Source organism: Nilaparvata lugens, chromosome 10, assembly GCF_014356525.2.
Source record: "Nilaparvata lugens isolate BPH chromosome 10, ASM1435652v1, whole genome shotgun sequence".
Taxonomy (NCBI): domain Eukaryota; kingdom Metazoa; phylum Arthropoda; class Insecta; order Hemiptera; family Delphacidae; genus Nilaparvata; species Nilaparvata lugens.
In genome coordinates, this window is record NC_052513.1 from 30737432 (window position 1) to 30762127 (window position 24696).

At 36.1% G+C, this 24696-nt stretch overlaps 1 protein-coding gene across 1 annotated transcript in view; it reads right to left on the reverse strand.

The window, feature by feature from the left end:
• Window positions 1–24696, reverse strand: part of LOC111050425 (17-beta-hydroxysteroid dehydrogenase 13) — a 53226-nt gene that overhangs the window by 14515 nt on the left and 14015 nt on the right. Inside the window, exons 2-3 of the mRNA XM_022336744.2 lie at window positions 7752–7954; window positions 6640–6825 (exon numbers count right to left, since the gene is read on the reverse strand). Coding sequence (XP_022192436.2) covers window positions 6640–6825; window positions 7752–7943 — 378 coding nt within the window. The 5' untranslated portion in view covers window positions 7944–7954. The remainder of the gene's footprint in view (window positions 1–6639; window positions 6826–7751; window positions 7955–24696) is intronic.

Below are 24696 nucleotides of genomic sequence, written 5' to 3' on the forward strand. Positions count from 1 at the left end.
GGTCCGCTCCTGTCCTCCTCGGTGTCGGTCCGGTGTTCTTCCTTGCCTCTTGAAGCGTGCATGCGGCCTCCATCGGCGCGCGCGGTTCCTCCGTTTCTTCCGCCTCTTTCTCCGGGCCTTATGATGCATGCCTCTTTTCTCGAATGCCGTCCTCCCTGGTGTCATCCTCTTGGTCCACTATCCTGGGTTCCTTGGGGTACCTTGGTGGGGTCGAATGATGCGCGGGTGCGGTGGCGGTCTCTTGATGCGCGAGTGTGACGTTCAAAGCGGATAGTATGGTGACGGTCTCCTCCTGGCAACTGTTTATTTTTAGCAGTGATTCTTCGGTGGCAGGTTGCTCTTCGGTGGGGAACAGGAAACTTAATAGAGGCTGATACTTGCGGCTGGCTTTAATTGCATGTTGGGCGGCGGTTTTTTGTGATAGGCTGTCTTGTATGGGCTCCTGTGTGTCTGGTGGTGGGTTATCTTGTGTTTCTTGTAACAAAGTCTCCGGTAAATCAATTCTGAATGTGGTGTATGACGTTGAAATATCCTGCTTTTCTTGATTTGTTTCATTTGAGCTTGTGCTTGTTATATCGGGGGTATCATATAGTCCTGGTTTATTAGCTGTAGTTTTCTGTATATCTGGTGGCGGGTCGTTGGGTGTTGGGTTCCGGGTTTTTTGTTGATTCAAACCTATTGCATGTGCTAGTGTATAATTTGTACTTACTTGTTGAGGTGGCGGTTTATAATTTCTGTTGTAACTGTTTTGTGTGTGATTATTATGTGAGTTTAATCGATCACGGCCATCATAGTGATTCCTACGATTGCTCTGCTGGGCATAGTGGTTGGTTGTACGATTTTGAAATTTTTCATTATTCCAATTACCATTTTGCCTGTGCTCATAGCGGCGTTCAAATTGAGGAGCAGATCGGTAGCGATCATATGATACCGGTTCATATTTTTGGCTGTTATGCGGATTAAATTTTGAATTATGTTGATTTGATGCGTATCTCTGGTCTGAGCGGTGGTTTGATATTGCCATTGCAGACTGTATGCCATATAAATGATTAATCAGCTGCTTGCAATCAGTAATGGGTTGTGTGGCGAGTGCCATTCTAACTTGATACGGTAGCTTCTTTAAAATAATACTTGCTAATGCCGATTCATTAATGGGCTCGCTCAATTGAGAATTTTTAAACTGTAGGGCAGTGACGAAAGTGGTACATGCACCGTCTAAGTTAGGGTTGAACTCGCATGATATGATGTCCGCTAGCACGTCCAACTGTTTACTTCTGCTCCAATACTGTTCCAGGAAGACAGCTACAAACTCATCCAATGATGTAAATTCATGGGCTCTACTCCGAAAGAACATCAGGGGTTCGCCAATCAATAAATTAGTCAAACGAAGACGCCAAAAATTCCAAGAGGTAGGTGCAAGAGTTTGTACTAATTTTATCTGATCAATGAATGGTTGAGGTTGCAAATGGCGATCAGTATTATCAAATTTTCCTAGTCCTTGTAATATACTATGTACGTTGAGGTTGTCTGTTTGAATCCCTTGAGGTCGTTGTTGAATATGATTTTCTAATGCTGTTATTTTTTCCTGTGTTATCTGCCATTGACTATTATGTGTAATTTTATTTGCGTTTACTTCTTGATTTAATTGAGTCAGAGTGGATTTTTGAATTAGTAGAGTTCCGTTTAAAGCTTTACAGGTTTCAGTATTTTGATTGATGCTACCTTGCAGTTGGTTCATTTTTGTGGACATATTAATCTGTTTATTTTGTATTTCTTTAATACTGTTAATATTTTTGTCAACTGTAGTTGTTAATGTTTGATTGGCAACGGTAATTTGTTTGTGGATTTCTTGGTGGCAATCGGCCTTAATGTTATTGGTTATATCCTGAATGGGTGTAGTGATTTGTATGGTTAGGTTATCTATCCTTTCGTTGAGCTCACATGTAACCGTATCCAACCTTTCCGATAATCCTGCCGTAACTTTATCCTGACTTTCTTTCTGTAGATTTATCATTGCTTTTAATTCTTCCCTATGATTCTCTACTTTAGCCTCAATAGTATCCAACCGTCGTTCTACTGATTTTATAGCGCCCGCTGTCTCTTTCATGCCCTGTTCCATTGTTTGCTTATTTGCCTCTTTCATTTCCACATTCTCTTTTTTAATCTCCTGCATCATTTTGTCCATTGTGTTTTGTAGCATAATATTGAACATACTGCTAGTTTGTTCCATCATTACCTTTTGAAAAGGATCTAGCTCTGTGACTGAAAATAGACTTTGTTTGCTCAGATGTGACTCGGCCTCTGGAGATGCGGGTTCGGCAGGCTGCTCCTCGCCCCCTTCAAAGTTGATCTCTACTATCCGTTGATTCAATGGTGTGTCAGCGGCGTCGATTCGAGTGGATGATAGAGGTTGCAGACCTGGTGGATCGAAGACTATCGACCCGACGCTTCCTGGTTCCCTTTCTCGTGGCGTATTGGCATCTACCGTGGTGGGGTTTGATGTGCTTGGAGTCGACAAAGTGGGATCTGTGCAACCGCCGTACATATATGAAACTTCAGAGTTTGCGGGAGTGTGATTCATTATGTCAAATATGATAAATGCTAATTAAACAGTGACAAAAATGATAAGCGAAGATGCTTAAAAAAGAGACACAAACCGGGACTTACAGTGAACAGTGATGTGTAAAGTGTTTGGATACTCTTACAACAAGGTATTTATACTTAAGTTTTTTACAATGCTCTAGCGCCCCCAATGTTTTGTTGATTTATTCTTGGCTAGTTTACAGGCTGCGACTTATTTTCCAACCGGCTTAAACACCTAATATATTTTTGACTAGAAAGTAATAGCAGTTTAGGCTTATAAAATATAATCTCTCTTTATAAACATGTAATTTTTCACAGTACTAATAATATAAAATTTTCTTTAAAACATATAATTTCTCTCTATTTAAAGCTCTTGTTTCCCCAAAAAGTAATACAAATTTCCCTTCGCCAGTTTTCCTCACAACTCGTATAAGTTATCTATAATTTTCAATATGGTTATTGACTTAATTTCAAATAATTATTCAATGAGCTTGGCTCTCATCATCAGCCCCACGTTGGGCGCCATGTCTTTGTGTCACGTTATTCTTTATATTTAAATAACGATTAGCCTCCTGCTTGGCATCAGTCGGTAAAGCATGAGATTTAATATAATTAGGTCGTGGTTTTCTAATAGTATTCAGTCTTAAAAAAAATCTTGATAGGCCTAGATATGGGCTTCTCCAATAACTCTTGTAATTCAATAAATAATAAATATATATATATAAATGATACTTATACTATAGTGTTGAGGAATAAAAAATAAATTGCACACCATGAAAGTTTCATACATATATTACACAAATAATGCAAAGATCAATCGAGGCAAAAAATATATATAGAGCGATAAAAAATATAATATAAAAATAGAACAATAATTTTATATCAGCAAAATATCACAGGCTAACTTTATATTCTAGATTTATGGCACGAATCATTACCATGTGCCTTTATCTTAAAATCATATGCATTCTTTTGCATGTAGCTGCGACATGCACTTGCTAATACTTGTCGACTTGGATAATTCAATCAAAAATATGTGCTCTAAGATCAGCTTGATAAATTAGCCACTAATAATCCAAATATATATATATATTAAAATCTCTAGTATTAGTAGATTTATTTGTATCGCATATATATTTTTATCTCAGGGTGCAAGATTCGGCACCTGACGGAATGGGTAGAGCCATTCATCTAGTGAATTAGAACTATAATAAATTATCGCAAATTGTATTGCAAAAAATTAAATATTATATGCATATGTTTTAATAGCCTAGATTTCGTACTTCTTTGATTTAATAGAATTTCTAAAATATTGATCTATATTTTGCTTTCAAATAAATACCTTTAATACTAATTTTACTTGCGCAAGTATTACTCTTATTAATTTCTCAATTTATAATAAAACCCTTTCGGTGAGCTAGCTTTGATCATCAGATTAATTCGAAGCACTAGGGCGCCCATCACTAATTCAAATTTAATCACTCACGTGTCGAAAATCTTCTTGTAAGCCGCCGATGTCGATCCAACTCCATGTGGTCCGGGAATATGGTAGCCGGAATCGTCTCCTCCAAGGGGTTATAAATTTAATTAAAAATGAAAAATGACTTCTGCTTCACAATAGCATCACGAAGTCTTTTAAGAAATTAATAATTTACTTTAACTTTAACTTTTACAAAATCATTAGTAAGGTACTTCGCTCTAAAATATTTGGGGTCCTCTTATGGTGGCATTTGGCTGGCGAGTGCTGGTTCTTCCTTCTCAAGTTTTACAGATCCTCTTTCCGACTTTCAAATTAGCATAAAATTTAAATATCTTAGTCCTCCGCCATTTAGGTTCAAATAGATCTTACAAAAAATACCAAAATATTGCTTAGATTATATGATTAATAATTTCTTTGCATTCGAGCCATATCGATAACATAGATTACACAAATTTTAACACAAAATCTAGTACATTTATATAAATATATAGAAATATTTTTGAACTGGCCTACAGTTGCCGCCTATTAACTGCCGTTTTACTATTGGTGCATGCAAATTTTATTCGGTATTCATGCGCCTGGTAACTCTTATTTCCTGAATACATTAAATTATTTTTATTTGGTTTTTTATTTATGCTCTTTGCATGCTAGTTAATATTCTATACATTAATATTAATTCCATGCTACCTAATAATTAGCCACGTGGACGGGTGTTTTTTCATATTGCACACCATCTGATTGCAATAAAGCTCTGCCAAGGGGTTTTGGTCAGATTCTACATTCCTCGGTTTGATCGATCTCTAGGTCACCGATCCGTGAATACAGGATAGCTGACAATTTGAATTCAATCTCACTATAGAATCAAAATTTTAACCCAACTTTGTTAGATAGGAAGAGTTAAAGAGTATTACATTATTCTATAGTGCGATAAACTGTCAGAATTTCTCATGGATAGCACCAATCCATCCTATTTGAAACAAAGCTGACAGTAATAATTGAATCACACTATAGTGAGATACATTTTGAACTGTCAGGATTCCTAATAGATGACAACAAAGCATCCCATTCAATCAATGCTGACAGTTTTGTCCCATGTTTACTGACATACATCACCATGTCAACTCCCAAAAACCACTCCGGTGAATACGTTAAAACATTGTCAACCCCTGGAGAACAATTGAAGCATTTGTTGCACGAAGCAATTGTTGCATGCAACTAGAGTTGCGTCAGAGCAACAATTTTGCTCCTAGCAATTTGAAAGAGCAACATGTTTGGTCAGTAAATAATAGCCCTTGTGAGGTATGAAGTAATTAACAAAAGCGTTCCTGCCCTAGACTAATTAATATCATAATATGCCCTAGGAAACTTTTGTGCTGTCCCATATGGATAATTTGTGATATGAATAGGTTTGCGTGGACAATTTGCGAGCTAGAGCAATTGAATCAACAACGTTGAGAGTGCTTGTTGCAGGCTGCTATTTAATCCAGATAATTGATGAAGTCAAGTGGATTATCTGTTGGGAATTTTGCATGCTGATTAGGCTTTTTGTTCGAGTGGGATCACGGATTTGGAGAGATTTTCGGGAATAAACGATAATTATGATCGTTTCTATCGCTTTACTTCGGCATTCACGTTCATCTAATAAGTGCCTATGAATTTAGAGTCAGTTTTAATTTTTTCTTTTTGTGATGAGTTCCATCGGAATAAATAATATTGGTTTTCATTCATAGATTATTCATGTATAATAAGAAATTGATATTGTCAATGCTTTATTCAACTATAAATCATAATAATCATGAAATACTATGTTTGGATTAATACAATAATGAGTATCAGTATTATTATTATTATTATTATTATTATCATAACAGCTTGTTCTACTAATACAGTAATATCATAATGGCAGGTCATTGTCGTTATTTGATTCATCTTGTAGTAAATTGAACAAGCAATACCTTACTTGAAATTGTTTGTTCCACTATTTTGCTGTCTTGAGCAGAACTAACTATCCTAACTTCAAAAGTTTTATCTCTGAAATGAATAGAAGAATGATCATGAATTGATATTTTCCTTGTTTTAGATAAGAATAGTGTCCCATTTTTAAGTACAATCTCACCTATCTCCCATCAGAACATTGCTACCTCTGAATTTAACATCGAAATTATATTGGAGGAATGATATTTTGAGTTATCGAAGCTCAACTTGAAATGTGCTCCCCTTTGAATTAATACTCTGTTGAGCAGAGAGAACAATGTCTCAATTATCAAGGGAGGATTCGCACATTTGCAGCCTGTCAATGTGGTCATTATGTGTGAACACTCTTATAAGAACAAATAATTAACATTTACTCAAAAAGTAGGGCTAAAGTTACGGTTAGTGTGAAATGGAACTCGTATTTTTATGGAAAGTGAGAATGTGTCTCTCAACTACTTTACTTGAGAGATATAGGCGTACTCATAAATTTTATAGTTATTGATGTAACCTTTTAACAAAAAAATAATTTGAATCCCCTTGGAGCATACTCATTCACCACACAAAAATATAATTTCAACAGGGAATAATCAAATACTACTCACCAGAGCGACTTTTCCACGCAATGACTTTCCTTTTGGCGGGAAAACTTTGACGTAGATGGCGTATAAGATGGCGGGAACCAGTTGGATAAGGATCCATAGCACTTGCAGGAGTAGTTTTCCCTTATCTTGGATTTCCCTCTTGACCACGCCGGGGGGTTTTGTGGTGGGTACTGGCTCGTAGTCGGCCTGGAAATAAAGTAGATCATTGAATAAATTTATGAATAAACAAATAATAGTTGTAGACAAATCAAGTAGTATCATAGTATAAGACAAAAAAGTATAACCTCTCAAAACATTTAAACACTCTTGAATAAGGCACCAGTGTTTAATGTTAAGTCAGGCCCAGGCATTTTTCATGAAATCCATGAATACATCATGGATTTTTGCAAAAAAGGCCAACAATTAAAATCGATCAAGTTCTATCGTAAATTTGCCAAACTCTTTAAATAAGGATGATATAAGGCAGCAGTTGAAGGGACGTGATAAGAATTGCTGATCACCAAGAACTTGCTCTGATATTACTCACTTTCAGTTTGAAACCCACCTGAAATTGTAAGTTATTCAAAGGTTTTCTCCATAAGGTTCAACAAAAAGGTTCAATTTCAACAAAAATTGTCAAATTCGCTAGTTTGGATTCAAACCTACTACTTTTAACCCACGACAGCTAATCTAATGAATTATTTATAGTACATACCGTATTTGACTAAGCTGTATATGAGTTCGCATTTTGGTTACGTTCGTTTCAATTGATTTCTGTTCTCAATTTCTTTGTGAAAATTATGTAACGCTTTTGCGACATTTTCTATGTTGTTGACAGTGAACCAATTTGAATTTTGAATTAGGATTCATGAGTCCATGATAGCTCATGAGCCTTAATTAATTTAGCGGTGATAATGAGAGGGATGCTGATGGGAGATCAATACTCCTACGGTGTTGGGTTCTTCCTACGATACGTGAATTCCAAACTATCGAATCAAACATCACCCTAGAGAAAAACATATTTGTTGATCCGCTCATTTCAGCCAAAATAGCTCATTAATTATAAGAAAATTAAACGAATTAGCCTACAACTTTGAGTGAATTCCGACCTGAAGCTACTCTCTAGTGCTCACCTGTTTGATATCATCAGCCAACATTTCGGTGCTAGCATTGAGGCGAGTGATGGCATCCTTGACGAGTCCAGTGGCGCAGACCGTGGTGTCTTTCTCCAGCTCCATGGTGCTCAGGGTGCACAGCGGCTCCTTCTTGTTGTTGATCTCGCCGTTGATGAAGTTGTTCATGGCGTCCACTTGTGATTGTGTCATTTTCCTGCTTTCTGCAACACAAAACGTGTGTCAAATACTATTTGGAATATTGATAGATTATTTATCAATGTTAAATGTCTCTTTTTGAGAAATTACCATCATAATATTGATGAATCATGAGGTTGTTTATGCTATCTACTTATGACTGTATCAATTGAGTGATCTAAACGATAATTATTTGAACAATAAATCACTCTATTGCAGAAAACCTCCTCAAAGTAGACTAAAAGATGATTTCACGTTGATAATATTATGAGTTCTAATTTTGAACGACCAGGATGTCCAAAAAAAGATATCAAAATTCAACCTGGTATGCGGAGCAATCACTCGATCAGAAATAAGTGGTCAGATCATGTCCTTAGAATGCCTGAAGACCGTTTCCCATTGAATGCCCTACTCCACAAGCCAATAGGCAGAAGAAGTATTGGTAGACCGAGGAAGAGATGGACGCCGGAACAGGCTTGAAAAGCCTAATTCATGACGATGATGATGATGATGATGATGATGATTTTTGAACTGGAGTTGAACCCCGTGCAGAGATAGCCAATAGGAGCATCCACTAGCAGCCGCCTGAGTGGCACTATTGGACTCACACATGGAGATCACACACACATCATCTCAGGATAGACTATCTAGAAGTTTTTAGAATTTCTAGAACAGTACAGAAGTTTTCTCTGACATCACACAGTGACATTAGCAGCGTATGAAGCCCTTCTTAGAGGCACAATAGACTGAATTTTAGTAGCCGCCTCTAATGGCCAGGTCTAGTGGCTGCCACTATGTTACCTGTGTGTAGAGTAGACGGTCTAAGCAACGTCAGTGTCCACTATGAAAGTCTGTGACGAATCTTTTTGCTTTTTCTTCTTCCTGACTCAGATCCGGAGCAACACTGTTCAGGCATTTTGAAAGCAATAGTAGACTACTAATCTTATGCCATCTGTCAGTCAGTAAGAAGAATAAGCGTGTAATAAGAATAAGCGTATGAAGCCCTTCTTAGAGGCACAATAGACTGAAATTTAGTAGCCGCCTCTAATGGCCAGGTCTAGTGGCTGCCACTATGTTACCTGTGTGTAGAGTAGACGGTCTAAGCAACGTCAGTGTCCACTATGAAAGTCTGTGACGAATCTTTTTGCTTTTTCTTCTTCCTAACTCAGATCCGGAGCAACACTGTTCAGGCATTTTGAAAGCAATAGTAGACTACTAATCTTATGCCATCTGTCAGTCAGTAAGAAGAATAAGCGTGTAATAAGAATAAGAGAATATTGTGTATGAGAGAGCTTCCGAGTGTATGAGAGAGCTTCCGAGTGTATGAGAGTGGAGTGCAGAAAACACCTGTAAAATAGTGGCGAAAATGAATTCAGAAAGAGAGTTGAGGCTTGATTATGTTTTGGTATGAATTGGTCAGAACAGTATAGTATATCCTACACAATCGTGTTAACAGACATATTTTCTTGAGTTATATAATAGAGAAAGCATAATAAGCTTTTCCAAGCTCTCTCTATGGTTGAATTGATACTCAGGGAACTGTGAGGTGATTGTGGATTCGATCATAAAGCAAAATACCTGTGTCCACTGCAAAAATTCAATCATGTACGATTTCAAAGACCTTGAACTTCTACTCTCGAATAATATAGGCCTGCATTGAATTATTGTTGCGTAATTTCTATTCTCTTATTGTCTTGCAGTGCTGTCAGTTGATTAGTTCAGAACAAATGAGTCTCTTGTACAAATTAATGAAAAACGAATTTTATCTCCATAAAAAAACATAAAAAATTTGGATATTCCAATGATTCATTTTGTGTTTTGAAATTCGAAATCCAAGGATGATGTATTTGCCATACAATTGGTTTTGATTTTGGGAGTGGAAGGTTGATTTTGAAAGTGAGAGTCTCAATGTTGATGTGTTTTGCATAAATTTCCTCAGGATTTCTGAAAATTGTTCTGAGTTGCATCAGACATTCATGATTGATTATCATCCACAATGCGAATTGACGCTAATTAAATAGTATATTAATAATATACTAAGTATATAGTATATACTATACAGAGTGATTCTTAATTATAGTGAAATAATTTGATATGTGATAGTAGAGATAAAAATAAGAAAAAAGTACTTATGAACATATATCCATAAACGCTTCATTAGCGAGCTATACAGAGTGAAAGATTTCGCCCAGAATTCAGTTCCACTGGTGAAATACACCGATGCTGAATTGTTTGGGGACTATTTAAAAAAAAAAAACGTATGGTGGATTCATATGGAAAAATATCTGAAAAATTTAATAACACTAGTCTGGAAGCTGTAGTGTGAGTAGTTTTTGAGAAAAAAGTTAAAATATGCAAAAAATCCAAGTAGAAAAACACAGACTTCTACGTTTGATGCCCAATAAATTTCTTTAATGACCAGTAAACAAATAATTTTTCGCAATAAAAATTATAGAGAATTTGATCCTGAAAAGAATTATGTAAGCTTTGTAAACTAAATTTGAATAAAAGTTGAATAAAATGTCTTCTTATATAGTTCTTCACACCACAAAGAAATATTACCACATCAAAAAAGCGCATTAAGCTTCGTTACAGGTAAAATATTCATCAATCAATGACACTCTTCTTGCAGCTAGACAAACCATGAAAAGATTGACATAAAATCCTGAGTCAAATTCAATAGAAAATTAAAAACATCGAATGTCAGTTGAAGAAGTTATCAGATTTTTTCTACTTCATTCAAATTCGACTCAATCTGCTTTGGAATACGTCTATATCAATACTACTTCTGGAAATGTCTTTGCAAGGATTCCAGTATAGTAGGCCAAAATGTTACAGCGTTCTTTTTTTTCTGAGCACTTGCCCAAAAAACAAGTCTGTCCTTGTTCAGAGATTTCTGAAAGGTCCACCGTTCTCAAATGGGAGACAAAATGCTATTCCATCGTATAAATGTTTTTTCATATCAAATGCTTTGAAGCAAAAGAGTTAATTAGCTGAAACCTACAAAATGTGTCTTTAGGTGGAAGGATTTTCTCCTAGTATGAATGTTTCTTCATATCAACAATTGTAGCACGGATTATAATACATTAACATGTGCACATGTGAATAAATTACCTTGCTATTAGATTTGTGCCACCTGTTAGTTAATGTCACGTGTCATTTGAGTGAAACTCAAATTTTGACGATCTTGTGATAATTGTGAATAAATAAATGAATAAAAGTAGACTCATATAGATACTTCAGACAGGTTTTTTTTGCGCAATCCGCGAGAAATAAGGAAAAATTTTTGCGCAAATCCCCCTCCCCCTCCCCCTCCCCCTCTGCGCCCCCCTCTCCTCCCCCTCTCCCACTCCCTCTCCCTCTCCCTCTCCCTCTCCCTCTCCCACTCCTTCTCCTTCTCCCTCTCCCTCTCCCTCTCCCTCTCGCTCTCCTTCTCCCTCTCCCAGTGAGGACGAGGGGGAGGGAAAAAAAATTTCCCTTTTTGGAGGAAAAATTCCCTACTGTCAGATTAAAGTGAATCCATCTTTATACTGTCAAATTAAAGTGAATCCATCTTTCTACTGTCAGATTAAAGTGAATCCATCTTTATACTGTCAAATTAAAGTGAATCCATATTTCTACTGTCAAATTAAAGTGAATCCATATTTCTACTGTCAAATTAAAGTGAATCCATACTTCTACTGACAGATTAAAGTGAATCCATATTTCTACTGTCAAATTAAAGTGACTCCATCTAATGCTATACTGACAGTGAGAGTCAACCTTGGAAGATATGCTCAAATTATTCTCTCAGTCAGATCTTACTTCAGCATCATGAATCTCTAAGAACCCTATTCAACTTATACTGACAGATTAAAGTGAATCAATCCCAGTCTAGTATAGATAAGAAACTCTTTTGTAGATGTGCTAAAACCCTATTACTCTTTAAGTTTCTCGTTCTAGAGTTAGTTGCAAGGATCTTTAAATGCAAGGATATTACTTTAAATGCAACCCTAAAATCTTTAAATGCAAAGTGAATCCATCTTTATACTGAGTGAATCCATATTTCTACTGTCAAATTAAAGTGAATGCTAAATGAGTGAAAAAATAATTTCCCTTTGAGGGAAAAATTCTCTACTGTCAAATTAAAGTGAATGCTAGATGAGTGAATCCATCTTTATACTGTAAAAAGTGATTGGTTTGCTTTCCACCCGACAGTTAAGAAAAATTTCACAAATTTATATTGAAATTTTCTATGTGCTGTACAAACCGCAGGCGTTGCTTTTTAAGTGTGCTCTCCGAGAATATCTATAGTAAATTTAGTACGAACAAGCATTCCAAAAATATTTATAGATATCCTCAGACCTATATCACTTGGGGTATCAGCTCTATTGATGTCTTAACAGAATGATCTAAGTTGATCTTTTACATTTTTTATCTGCAATGTCATACAAGCATTTCCAAAGTTCATCGGTATTTGTAACAATAGTTGAGAAATCATTTGCACTACAATAATGTAGATGACCTGTATCTAGTATGTTCAATAATTCGAAAATCTCAGATAAAATTGGAAAATGTACATTTTCTGTTTTTGTTAACGGTAAATCATCGCCTTGGTATCCTGTTGAAAATTTAATATTTTTTGCAATAGAATCAAATTCATTGAATGAAATTGTCATCAAGAGGCGAGATAATTTTTTGAATTTAGCAAAGCTAAAACACTGCATGACCTCGATTATGTTATGAACAATAAGGTAGATTCCTTAGCTGTAACAGAGTTGGCTCTGAGGGGGCGTATCTCTTGATAAGGTCAAGCTGTAACAGTTGTGTCTGAGGGGGCGTTTCTCGCGTGCTCACTCAATCAAGTCTACACTGATACTAAACCAAAATGTTCGAGGAAATATCTGAATTAAAAAATTTCACTACAACAATACATCATAACTTCATCTTCAATTTTAATCAATTTATCTACAGACAAATTGTATGGACGGTAATAGCACAAATAGTCTTTTATATCGTTCAAATTAACTGTGCTTAGAAAAATAGCCTTTAATTGTTTCGCCGAACTATAATTTTCACTAGATGATTTCTGAATTGCACTTTCACACTCATCATACCAGTCTATGCAGTTTTTTAACCTCACTTCCAATTCGTTTTCAGCAGCTAACCACTTTGCCGGATCCATCGTTGTCGAGTAGTAAAACTATGTGTAGGCTGGCACTATTATAGAGTAATTAAACGGTCTTTCTTCATCAATAATTGCAGACAGACAACACGTGCGAGCTTTATGCAGTCTCAGTGCATGCGAGCAATAAACACACTGTAATTCCTTTCCATTGTAGAAATCAGAACACAAAGAATAGGACATGATTCCTGTTCAAAGGTAAAACTGATAATGGCTTACATTTGGTGCAGTACACACCTTATATAACCTGCAGTGATGCACTCTATCAACAAATTACTGAACTTCTTTCACCATGCTCGTGAGTGGCGTGTACTCCATCACACGATCGCTAATTAAAACGCAATACGCGGAAGTATTTGCAGGTACTGCACTATTAAATTCCATTTCAATACGAACATCTGTCGATGATTTCAAATGACTTGGTTGGTGTGAACAATCTACAACAATCAGCGGTGTTGATTCACAAAACGTTTTAAAATCGATTTCTGTTCCGAGTTCGCTATTGATTGAATGATTATAATACGAGGGTGCGAAATCCAGGAACATCCGGTATAAAACCTCCTTCTTACCTAGCAGATTTTCGTATGGATAATACTCACTATTCAAATATACTTTAACATTGTAAATATTACAGCTGTCAAAATTAGATATTGATTTTTTAATTTTATTCTTTCGATCAGTTTGAAATGCAATTATAATATATTTTGGAGTATCAAAATTCGATGTTGTGCGTACTGACCAAGAATGAACAAGTGAATTTTGCAAATTTGGTAATTCACAAATTTCCCAATGGCGGAAACTTAATTTCAGTGGAGTGTCGGCATCGAGCAGTCTCAAAAATTTCAATCGCACATGATCTTCTAAAGTAATGTAGGGCATCCGCCATTGGAGCTTAGTAATTTTTACACTAACCTCTGTACCGGTTGCAGACTCGACGCAATTGAGGTCTGAGGGCGACCTCAATAATACAAGCTCTTGTTTCAAGTTTAAAATTATTCTTTGAAAATCTTCAAAAAATGGAAGGATTAATTTCAACGGCACACAGAAAGTGAATTTATTATCTGTTAGCTCATATCCTGCTCTATCAAAACCAGCTAAATGATATGTGTTTTTATCAGATGCGTTCTTCACAAGAATAGCTTTAATTGTAGAAGTTAAACCAATTAATCTTGATTTGGAAATTTGTTGACCTGCTAATTCGTATCGTATTTCATCAAAAAGGTTGCCCACTATGTTACTGCTTAATTTATAGTCTGCCGCAATGGGCGCACCAGCCGGTTGAGTTGCCTCTCCTGCTACTGTAATCGCAGGCGCTGCTGGTTTTGTACAGCTCACCGTTCCCTCAATTAATATAAATGATTTGCAAGGTAAAGTATAAACATCCAATGAATTTATTCCAATTCGAGCTTCATCAGAGTTTTTTATTTCTTGTCCTGAATAAACTGTATGTGTATGAAACTGGAATTTGGTTATGTCATTATAAAACTGAAGCTCTGTCTCCACATCCAGAATATCACTAATTGATGCACCTGACATGTCGCCAATTAACTATAAAACCTAATCTTTCCAAAGTTCTCGCACTTTTAGCTGATAACGCCCTATTGCTTTTACTAGATGTTGACGCTATCGCGACCTTTTCTCTAATGACTTGATTATGCGTACACGTACTACGCGTACGCGGGTTGAAAATAAGATATCCCATTACTTTTGTTTTTCACGTATGTGTAGTCTAATTGTAATTGTATCTCCGCGGAAATCAATAAACGATCCGTTCTGGTCTGTTACCTTTACATTAATAGTTTGAATTCGACGTGTATTCAAAGGTACATAAATAATTGGAGAGGGTACTTCATTTATTAAATAACCGCTAGGAACCTTTGGCAAAAATTCGTAGATTATATGTTTTTCTTTTCCGTTAAAGTAACTGCCACATGCTAAATTACATTCAACAAGAATACCATCAATGCTCGATATGTTAACCAGATGTTTGGAATAATGCCATTTATTTGCTTGTAAAACTACATTATCAAAACCTAGTATCTTAGCAATCGAATCAGAACGTGTTAAATCAATAGGCTTATCAGAATAAATTTCAATCTTCATAGTATTTGCATTTGCACGTATAATAAGTCTATTCTTCTTCTCATCATAGTTCAATTTATGCTTTATAGACTTTATAATATCCTCAAGCTCATATGCACCGGTATCCAACAAGATTAACTTATCACCATATTTGAAGCTAGAATTTGTTCCTTTGTTTACATTTGCTATACTATTGTAACTACAAAAATTAATCAGACCAATTTCCCATTCACTATTTTTGTCCAATTCTATAATTTCTTGTAAATGTTCGTAAAGGTTACTTGACTTTGATCTTAACGTTATAACGACCATCTTGTGTGTTCAACACAAACACTTAATTACAACTGATTTGCAAGAAACAATAACGTGAGATGGCCACAAATATCACTATCTAATGGTTGCAAGTGATCCAAATTATAAAATATATTTACTCCATTTTCTTTTTTCCAATATTTGTCCAATTCGTATGGAGGTTGTAAATTTCCAATTGGATCAAAATACCATACATTACTTCCTACCTTCTTATATGCAATCCAGTGTGTCCCCGGTTGGCTGTGCTTGTCCAAATTCACGATCGCATTTTCGTTTTTTAGAATTTTTTTGGGTAATGCATCTAGCATATATATTCCTCTTAAACGAATTTGTAATAAGCTAGCCCAATCCATTAAATCATAGTTACTCAATTCTCCTTCAATATTCATGGTTTTTTCTTGCTCTTCTTTGACCTCTTCTTTGTTGTTCTACGTTTCTTAACTTGAGGGAATAAACTCACACCATATGATGATGATGGTGGGGGTGGGGGTGGAATTAAAAGTCGCCCACCACTAAGCGGGGGGTACGGCTTCAAATAATACCCTTTACCTGCTATATGTTGTTTCAACTGAGCTATAGCCTTGCGTCTAATATCATTACTATAACTTCTCCTCTCATTCTTCTTCTTCTTCTTCTTCTTTCTCAAAGAACCACCAAAGTAATTTTTAGCTTTCATTACATTCGTAACAAGGTAACTGAGACCTCTCTCGGCTAGGGGAGTTTTCGGATTTTTAAAAATTTCCCACGCTGCGTTCGCTAGAATTCTGTCAGCTTTGGCTCGATTAGAATTATCACTATTTAGTGAATATGCTATATCGTGGGCCTTACAAGCCTGGTCAAGTTTGTTTATTCCAGGATCTCCACGTGCTAATCGCTTTTCAAGTTTCGTTCCTGGTCCGCAATACTGGTACCCAGGTGCTATTGGGATTTCAAAGGGTGTTACATCGATCAATTTATTTAAAATAGTTGAAGTAATACCTGTAGCAGTCCCTGCCGCCCCCTTAAGTACTTTCGCCGCCGAGCTTAAGAAGCCTCTCCCCCGTTTTCTTCCACTTTGCTTTCTCTTACATACCACCATTGTCATTACCTTTCAACTCAATGGTTGAACATTAACTAAAGTTAATTAATTAATCATTACACTATCTAAAAGAAAAATGGAAATTTTCTATTAATTTGGAATAATACTTTGAATTCATCTATTCAGATTGCATTTCAAAAACAGATGGCCCCATGCGTTATCTCCTATTCTCGTTACTGCTTTTTCCTCTATTACGAAAGAGAAATCAATCGTGAGTTCCTTTTTAATCCTGCCTTCCTATACTGCCAGTTGAAGTGAATCCATATTATTCACTTTATATGTGGCTTGCACCCAACTCGAGCCTCCTGGCACGTTGCCGTTTTCCTCTATTACGAAAGCCATGTGTGTTGAGTTTGCTCTCCTTTACTTCGTCATCCGTAAAATGGCTCTTTCCGCGTAGCGGAGCACAGCATTTTACGAATGAGGAGTAAAGAGAGAATAGAGAATTGTTCTCCACTATGATCGAGCGTTCGCTACTGCTAGCAGTCAAAACAGATGGCCCCATGCGTTATCTTCTATTCTCGCTACTGCTTTTTCCTCTATTACGAAAGAGAAATCAATCGTGAGTTCCTTTTTAATCCTGCCTTCCTATACTGCCAGTTGAAGTGGATCCATATTATTCACTTTATATGTGGCTTGCACCTAACTCGAGCCTCCTGGCACGTTGCCGCTTTTTCCTCTATTACAAAAGCCATGTGTGTTGAGTTTGCTCTCCTTTACTTCGTCATCCGTAAAATGGCTCTTTCCGCGTAGCGGAGCACAGCATTTTACGAATGAGGAGTAAAGAGAGAATAGAGAATTGTTCTCCACTATGATCGACCGTTCGCTACTACTAGCAGTCAAAAAAACAGATGGCCCCATGCGTTATCTCTATTCTCGCTACTGCTTTTTCCTCTATTACGAAAGAGAAATCAATCCAAAGTTCCTTTTTAATCCTGCCTTCCTATACTGCCAGTTGAAATGAATCCATATTATTCACTTTATATGTGGCTTGCACCCAACTCGAGCCCCCTGGCACGTTGCCGCTTTTTCCTCTATTACGAAAGAGAAATCAGTCGTGAGTTCCTTTTTAATCCAGCCTTCCTATACTGCCAGTTGAAGTGAATCCATTCTGCTCCTCGAGACGGCCTTGTGAAGGTCGGGAGGGCGTTGCCCGGCCTTGAGTGAGTGAGCGACCGAGCGATGTCAGCTTGTGCGTACATCAAGCTATATATAAAAACACATTTCTTATCACTTAATGCAACTTGGAGAGTGATTGAGTGCACTACACGTACTAGCTGCCGAGGAGGGCTATCACAATTGGCGAGCACTGCATACTCCACAGAGGTCACCGCTAACATTATTGATTGTAAGTAAAAATTTTTGTTACATTCTCATATTTTTGTGAAATAACACTAAATTGATTTTTATAATATATATTTAGTGTTACAGTTTGGTTACATTGTTTTTCCACAGCATTTTCTCACCTCACAACTCATAAGCAGTTGTGCTCTCATGAAGGAACCTTACCTGCATCGAGAAAATCATAGCTGAGGAGCTAGCTGAGAGAGCCTATCCGATTATTTCATTTCGTCAAATCAACACATGTAAGTTCATTTTTACTTAAATTTTCCTCTTCTCGAAGGACAATATTGTTCTCCATGTTAGATCCTTCAACAAGGAAGTAAGAGGAGCTCATTTTTCAAACATGAATCTTGACAGTGTTTTCTATCATCAATGAGACATTTTAATATTTAACCAACCAGAAAGATGCATTTCATTTATTTACAATATTGCACACATACTTGATTTTGATCTTTCTTTGTCAATCTTGTTCTAAGCCTGTTTCATCTGAAGAATCTCGTAAAAAATTCCAGATAAGTTTATTTAATTGTTCTTTTGTTAAATGAGCATTGTTTTCTATTATAACCTTCTTAATTCTATTGATAGACTGTGTAATTATTGCCAGACTACAGTCCAAAACTTCTTTTCATCCCAATTTCATAAAATAAATTGTCCAAATAAAGGTTATGCACATGCGACTTTTCAATTCTTCACTAATTTCCACGTTGAAACAGACACATGAAACAATTGATTTTGAATTTAGAAAGATTAAGATCCGAATTGACAAAAAAGCACTAAAAACTGTAAAATAAATATTAATTACTGTATTGTTCCTCATAAAACTAATGAATAAAGCCGATTAAGATCAATTAAAAAATGATAATCAATTAAGGTTCACCAGAGAGTTATGCAAAACTTTTGTTATAATTAGATTTATGAGAAGCAAACCAGCATAATTAATTTCTCACTATAATCCCTCTCATAAACCACGTACAGGGTATAATCTATAAAGTAAATAAATGAAGATCTTTGATATAATTCAATATATTATGTATATTTTGTAATTCAGTTTAATTAATGAGATACTATACTTACAAAGATTGGGCTATCAATGCGATCGTCACTCACCTATTATGATGGAATCTAGACCACAAATAAACATTTTTTTACAAACAGCATTAAAAAATACATAACAATTTTGAATGTTTTTCAAGGCTCATTTTTGTTATTACATTGAATTCTATGCATACCTCTCTGTTTGTGATCATGAGGTTTACCAGCATGTAATTTTCCAGTTTACTCAAAGCTTGTAATTTTTCAATTGTCTGCCTACGATTTTATTTATTTATTCGTTGATATAATTACAAATCATATGAATATGATCGGGTAGAACAACAGGCACAGTCCAAAACTATTCTGTTCCTTTAGATGAAATGTCCGAACATTTTTTCTAAAGGAACAGAATGGTATTCAAAATGTCTATCTATAATGAATTGAACGCACAAATCTGAAGACTTTAACTCAGACTCCACTGATCCATCTCAGTACAGTAGCTTGATGTTGTATCAGCAAAGACAAGATCACTACTAACAGATTAGCTTGCTCTAGCTTATTATTATTATGAAAAGCACACTCTAGCGATAATTTATTGTACTTTATAATATATATTTGGTTACAGTTTGGTTTCATTGTTTTCACAGCATTTTCTCACCTCACTACTCGGTCTCATAAGCAGTTGTGCTCTCGTGAGGGAATCAATCATACCATAGGCCGCTATCTACACCTGTACCATAGACCGCTATCTACACCTGTACCATAGACCGCTATCTACACCTGTACCAAAGACCGCTATCTTACCATAGACCGCTATCTACACCTCTACACTCGAGGAGATTCACGCACCATCAACACATGTAAGTTCATTTTTACTTAAAGTTTTCTCCTCCGAGGAGGAAAATTGTGCTCCGAGCACAGTTTTTCTCCTCCGAGCACAGTGTTTGTCCTCGGAGGATAAAAAACCTTCTACATTATACTGCATGCTTGTGATTTTTTCGCCTCATCTGTATGATGAGCGTCTTTTGTCTTAGACTCATCAGCATAATATATACAAAACGGTGTATGCATTACTTTTTCAAATGGTTCAACGATAATATATTTACAAAACACACATTGTAGATAGTGATAGTTATGTAAGAAATAACCATTTCTTGCAAAATAGTCTGCTCTATCAGTTAATGGTTTGCAAATGTAACAATGTAGATGGTGTGGAGGTAGTTTTTCAAACCACTCTCCTTGTACAGATAAATCTTCTGGCATATTAGTAAATGATAAATATCTTTCTTCATATAATCGTAGAATATTATTATCGTAATTCTCATCTTCAATTGTTATATTTCCTTTCCTTCTACAATTTGGGCTAAACTTTGCATGTTCGTTGGCTACAACATCATTTTGCTCCCAATCTCCTATACAAACTGAACAAAATACGCAGCGCACAATATCCGGTTCACTTGCGAATACAAAACCGTCTTTCGCCATATTTTCTGCCGACAAATTCTGACTAGTTTTTGTCCATTTTTTATCGAATGTTAATAATCTCAATCTTTCATGTAACATTATCTGTCCTTGTGATAACATCGTGAATGTCAATTCACAACTGATTGTGAATTACATTCCTTTACACATACTATTGCCTATGTCATCCTGATCATTATTCTTTTGTTTTTTCAGTATCATGCCGAGGGAACGCAGACTTCGTGGGATCAATTCAAGCGCAGTTCGCCATCGCATCAGTTTTGAGGACGAGGATATTGACATTGAGAGTGTGCTTGAGAGGACGAAAACTCGAGTTTTCGAGATAATTAGGGAGCATGCGGCACGGTATGATGCAAATGTTAAGTGGTACATAGTGCTTAACGTTTTATTGTATAAATTAGTGGTGCTGGATGACAAGGTTGATGAGTCTGTTTCATCTCTAATAAATCTACATAGTTACTCCAACATAGCGCTAAACGTGCTTGAGAACTATGAAGATTTTAATGAGCATTTTTTCTTGGCTGTGAGAAAAATCATCATGTCTTTCGAAAATTTCGTAAGACATGGGTCTGGATGGGTGTTGAAGAAAATTGAATCACTGGATGTGAACGTGATTAAATATAATCCTATATACACATCCAGTTTCATTCAAACACCCCAGTTTTTGAAAAACAAAAAATGTATTATAAATGTCAAAAATCTTTCTGACGAAAAATGTTTTTTGTGGTCGGTCCTCGCATATTTTCATCAGAAACCAAATAGAGCGGACTTAACTGTAAAGTATTTGAGCAAGTTTGCTCACAGACTCAATATGCGAGGTGTAAATTTCCCGGTGACGACACGCGATATTAAGAAATTCGAAATACTCAATCCGGACATTGCAATTCACGTCATCGCGTATGACAACAAAAAATTTTTTCCCTACCGTACAAGCATTTTCCGCACGCGTAAACACCAAATTAATCTTTTAATGTTGAAAGGCGATGCAGGAAAAACACATTATTGTTTAGTAAATACCGCGAACGGGAAAAACGGGCTATCGCGTCTTTTCTCTCACCTTTCAAAACACAAGGGTCAAGTACACATTTGCAATTTCTGTTTTCACCGGTTCATATCAAACAAATCTATAAATGTAGACGGGAAAGCAAATTTGTTGAAACATATGGAACTTTGTTCCAAGTTTGAATCTCAGCGCGTTTCATATCCTAAACGCGGAGAGACAATTAAATTCAAGAAACTAGGCGCGACGTTGAAGAAAAAGTACACTATTTACGCGGATTTAGAAACATACGTTGTGAATATTGATAATGATGATGATGATGATGATTCCGATTCCGATGAAATTACACGTAGTTACACCAAGAAAACGGCGCGGCATATTCCTTGCGGGTATTGTTTCGTTGTTATAGATGTAAACGGAGAAATCGCGTACGGACCTGTACTCCATAGATCGAGTAGTTTAGACGAAAAAATCATGGAGAAATTTCTTCAGGAAATTACAGATCTTGGCGAAATTTTGTATGAGGATATGAAACGTGAAATTCCGATGCAACATTTGACCGAAAGTGAAGAGCGCGAATTTCAAAATTCAGTAAACTGCGGGCTTTGTGCTGAACCGTTCTCAGAAACCGATATTAAATGTCGTCACCACGCGCACGAAACCGGTAATTACCTATGTGCAGCACACGTTTCTTGCAATTTAACAGCGCGTACTCCAGATTACATTTCGTGTTATTTCCATAATTTCTCCGTTTTTGATTCGCATTTTATCCTGAAAGCGCTCGGTAAATGTAAAAAAGAAATTTCCTGCATCGCAAATACGTCAGAAAGATTTTTGACACTTTCAGTAGGCAAAATTAAATTTCTAGATTCCTACAAGTTTATGTCTGAATCCTTGGAAGTATTGGTGCGTAATTTGGTAGAAAGTACAGACATGGAAAAGAAGTTCGAAAGATTATTTTCGGTGTTTCATGATCCACCTCGCGAACACAGACAGCTCTTGTTGAAAAAAGGAGTATATCCCTACTCGTACATGAGCTGTCCCGAAAAATTCGCGGAAACATCGCTCCCTCCCATTGAATGTTTTCATAACGACTTAACTGATACACCTCTGTCTCGCGAAGAATATGAGCATGCGCAAAGAGTGTTCTCAACATTCAAGCTGAAAAATCTGGGTGAATATCACGATTTTTATTTATGTTTGGACGTTATGTTATTAGCAACAGTATTTGAATCTATGAGGTCTACGCTTTTTTCCTCATACGGCCTCGATGTGACCCATTTTCTTTCCCTCGCGGACTTCACCTGGAATTGCATGTTGAAGTACACTAAAGTCGAATTGCAATTACTTACAGATCCGGACATGCATCTCATGTTCGAAGCGGGAATGAGAGGCGGGGTCTCATTTATCGGTAAACGTTATTGTGAGGCGAATAATAAACATCTACCTGAGACATACGATCCCTCAAAACCGTCTAATTATCTCCTTTACGTGGATGCTAATTCTCTTTATGCGGATGCTATGAGCAGACCCCTCCCTTTTGGGAATTTCAAATTCCTCACAGAGGAAGAAATTTCCAAACTTGATTTCGCGAATTTGGACAGCAATTCAGGAACTGGTTACATAATTGAATGCAATCTCGAGTACCCGAAAGATTCACACGATAAACATGCCAGCTTCCCTCTCGCGCCGCTACACTTAACTCCCCTGCGGGAATTGCTGTCTGAGTATCAGACAAATGAGAACGGTCAGGGAGTGACCAGAAAACTCATGAACACACTTTTTAACCGTGAAAAGTACATTGTACACTATGTCAATTTAAAATTCTACCTTCAGCTCGGTTTGAAATTATTGAAAGTACATCGCGTCATTAGTTTTTCCCAATCTCCCTGGCTGAAAAGCTACATCGACTTCAATATCCGGAATAGACAGAACGCGAAAAATAAATTTGAAATATCCTTCTTTAAGGCATGTTGTAATCTTTGTTTTGGTAAGACTATACAATCAGTTCGGAAACACATTAATGTTAAAATTATTACAGACGAAAAACGATTAGACAAGTACATTTCAAATCCTTTCAAATTCTCAAGTAGCAAAAGGAGTAAAGTCATCGGTTAAATGTAGAAAACTTAATTTTAATTTGTATAAGAAATCATTGTTTGAACGTAGTGTACATGTAGAAAAATTTAGTATGTTAAGATCCTATAACCATAGTATGTTTCAGGTCGAATGTGCAAAAATTTGTTTGAGTCCTTATGACGATAAAAGATACATTGAAGAAAATGGTCTGAATACTCTCCCTTTCGGTCATTATAGTCTCAACACTTCAACTGATTGATCAGTATGTGCTGTGACAATCATCCAACACCACTAATTTGATTTGTCTGTTGTAAATATCATGAATATTATTAGATCTAAGCTAGCTTTAGAGCTTCATAGCGTGCCGCGTGTGAACTATCCCACTCGCAAGTATGAACTGAAAAGTGAAAAAGATCTCCTTCAAGCAGACCTTATTGAAATGATAAGTTTATCACGTTTTAATAAGGGTTATAAATATATCTTAGTTGTTATTAATTGTTTCACAAAATTTGCATATTGTGTACCATTAAAAGACAAGACAAGTCAATCTGTATTTAACGCTCTCCAACCAATTATTTCTAAAAATAAGGGCATTAAGCTGTTCCAAACAGATCAGGGAACAGAATTCTTCAATTCAAAAGTTAAAGCATTATTAGATAAATATAGTATTAAACATTACCATGTTTTTACCGATAAGAAAGCCTCCATAGTTGAACGGCTGATTAGAACACTTAAAGCAAAAATTTATAGATATTTAACTGAGCACGGAACAAAAAACTGGTTAACCAATCTAGACAGTTTAGTTAAAAATTATAATGCTACAGTGCACAGTTCAATTAGAATGAAACCTAAAGATGTGGGGAAAAAAGATCGTACACATGTTTTATCGTCATTGAATTCTGCATTCAATAGACGATATAAATTGAAAAATTCAAAACCAAAATTTAAGCTAGGCGATATCGTGCGAATCTCGAAGAAACGATTATTTTTCGATAAATCTTATAACATAAACTGGAGCGCAGAGTATTTTGTGATTCATTCTATATTTCCTTCCAAACCTATAACCTACTCACTGAGAGATCTAAACGGTGGAGTAATTAGTGGGCGGTTTTATGCAGAAGAAATTAAAAAAACGCAATTAAACGAAACGGAGAGACAAGTGTATTTGATTGAAAAAATATTAAAACGTGATAAA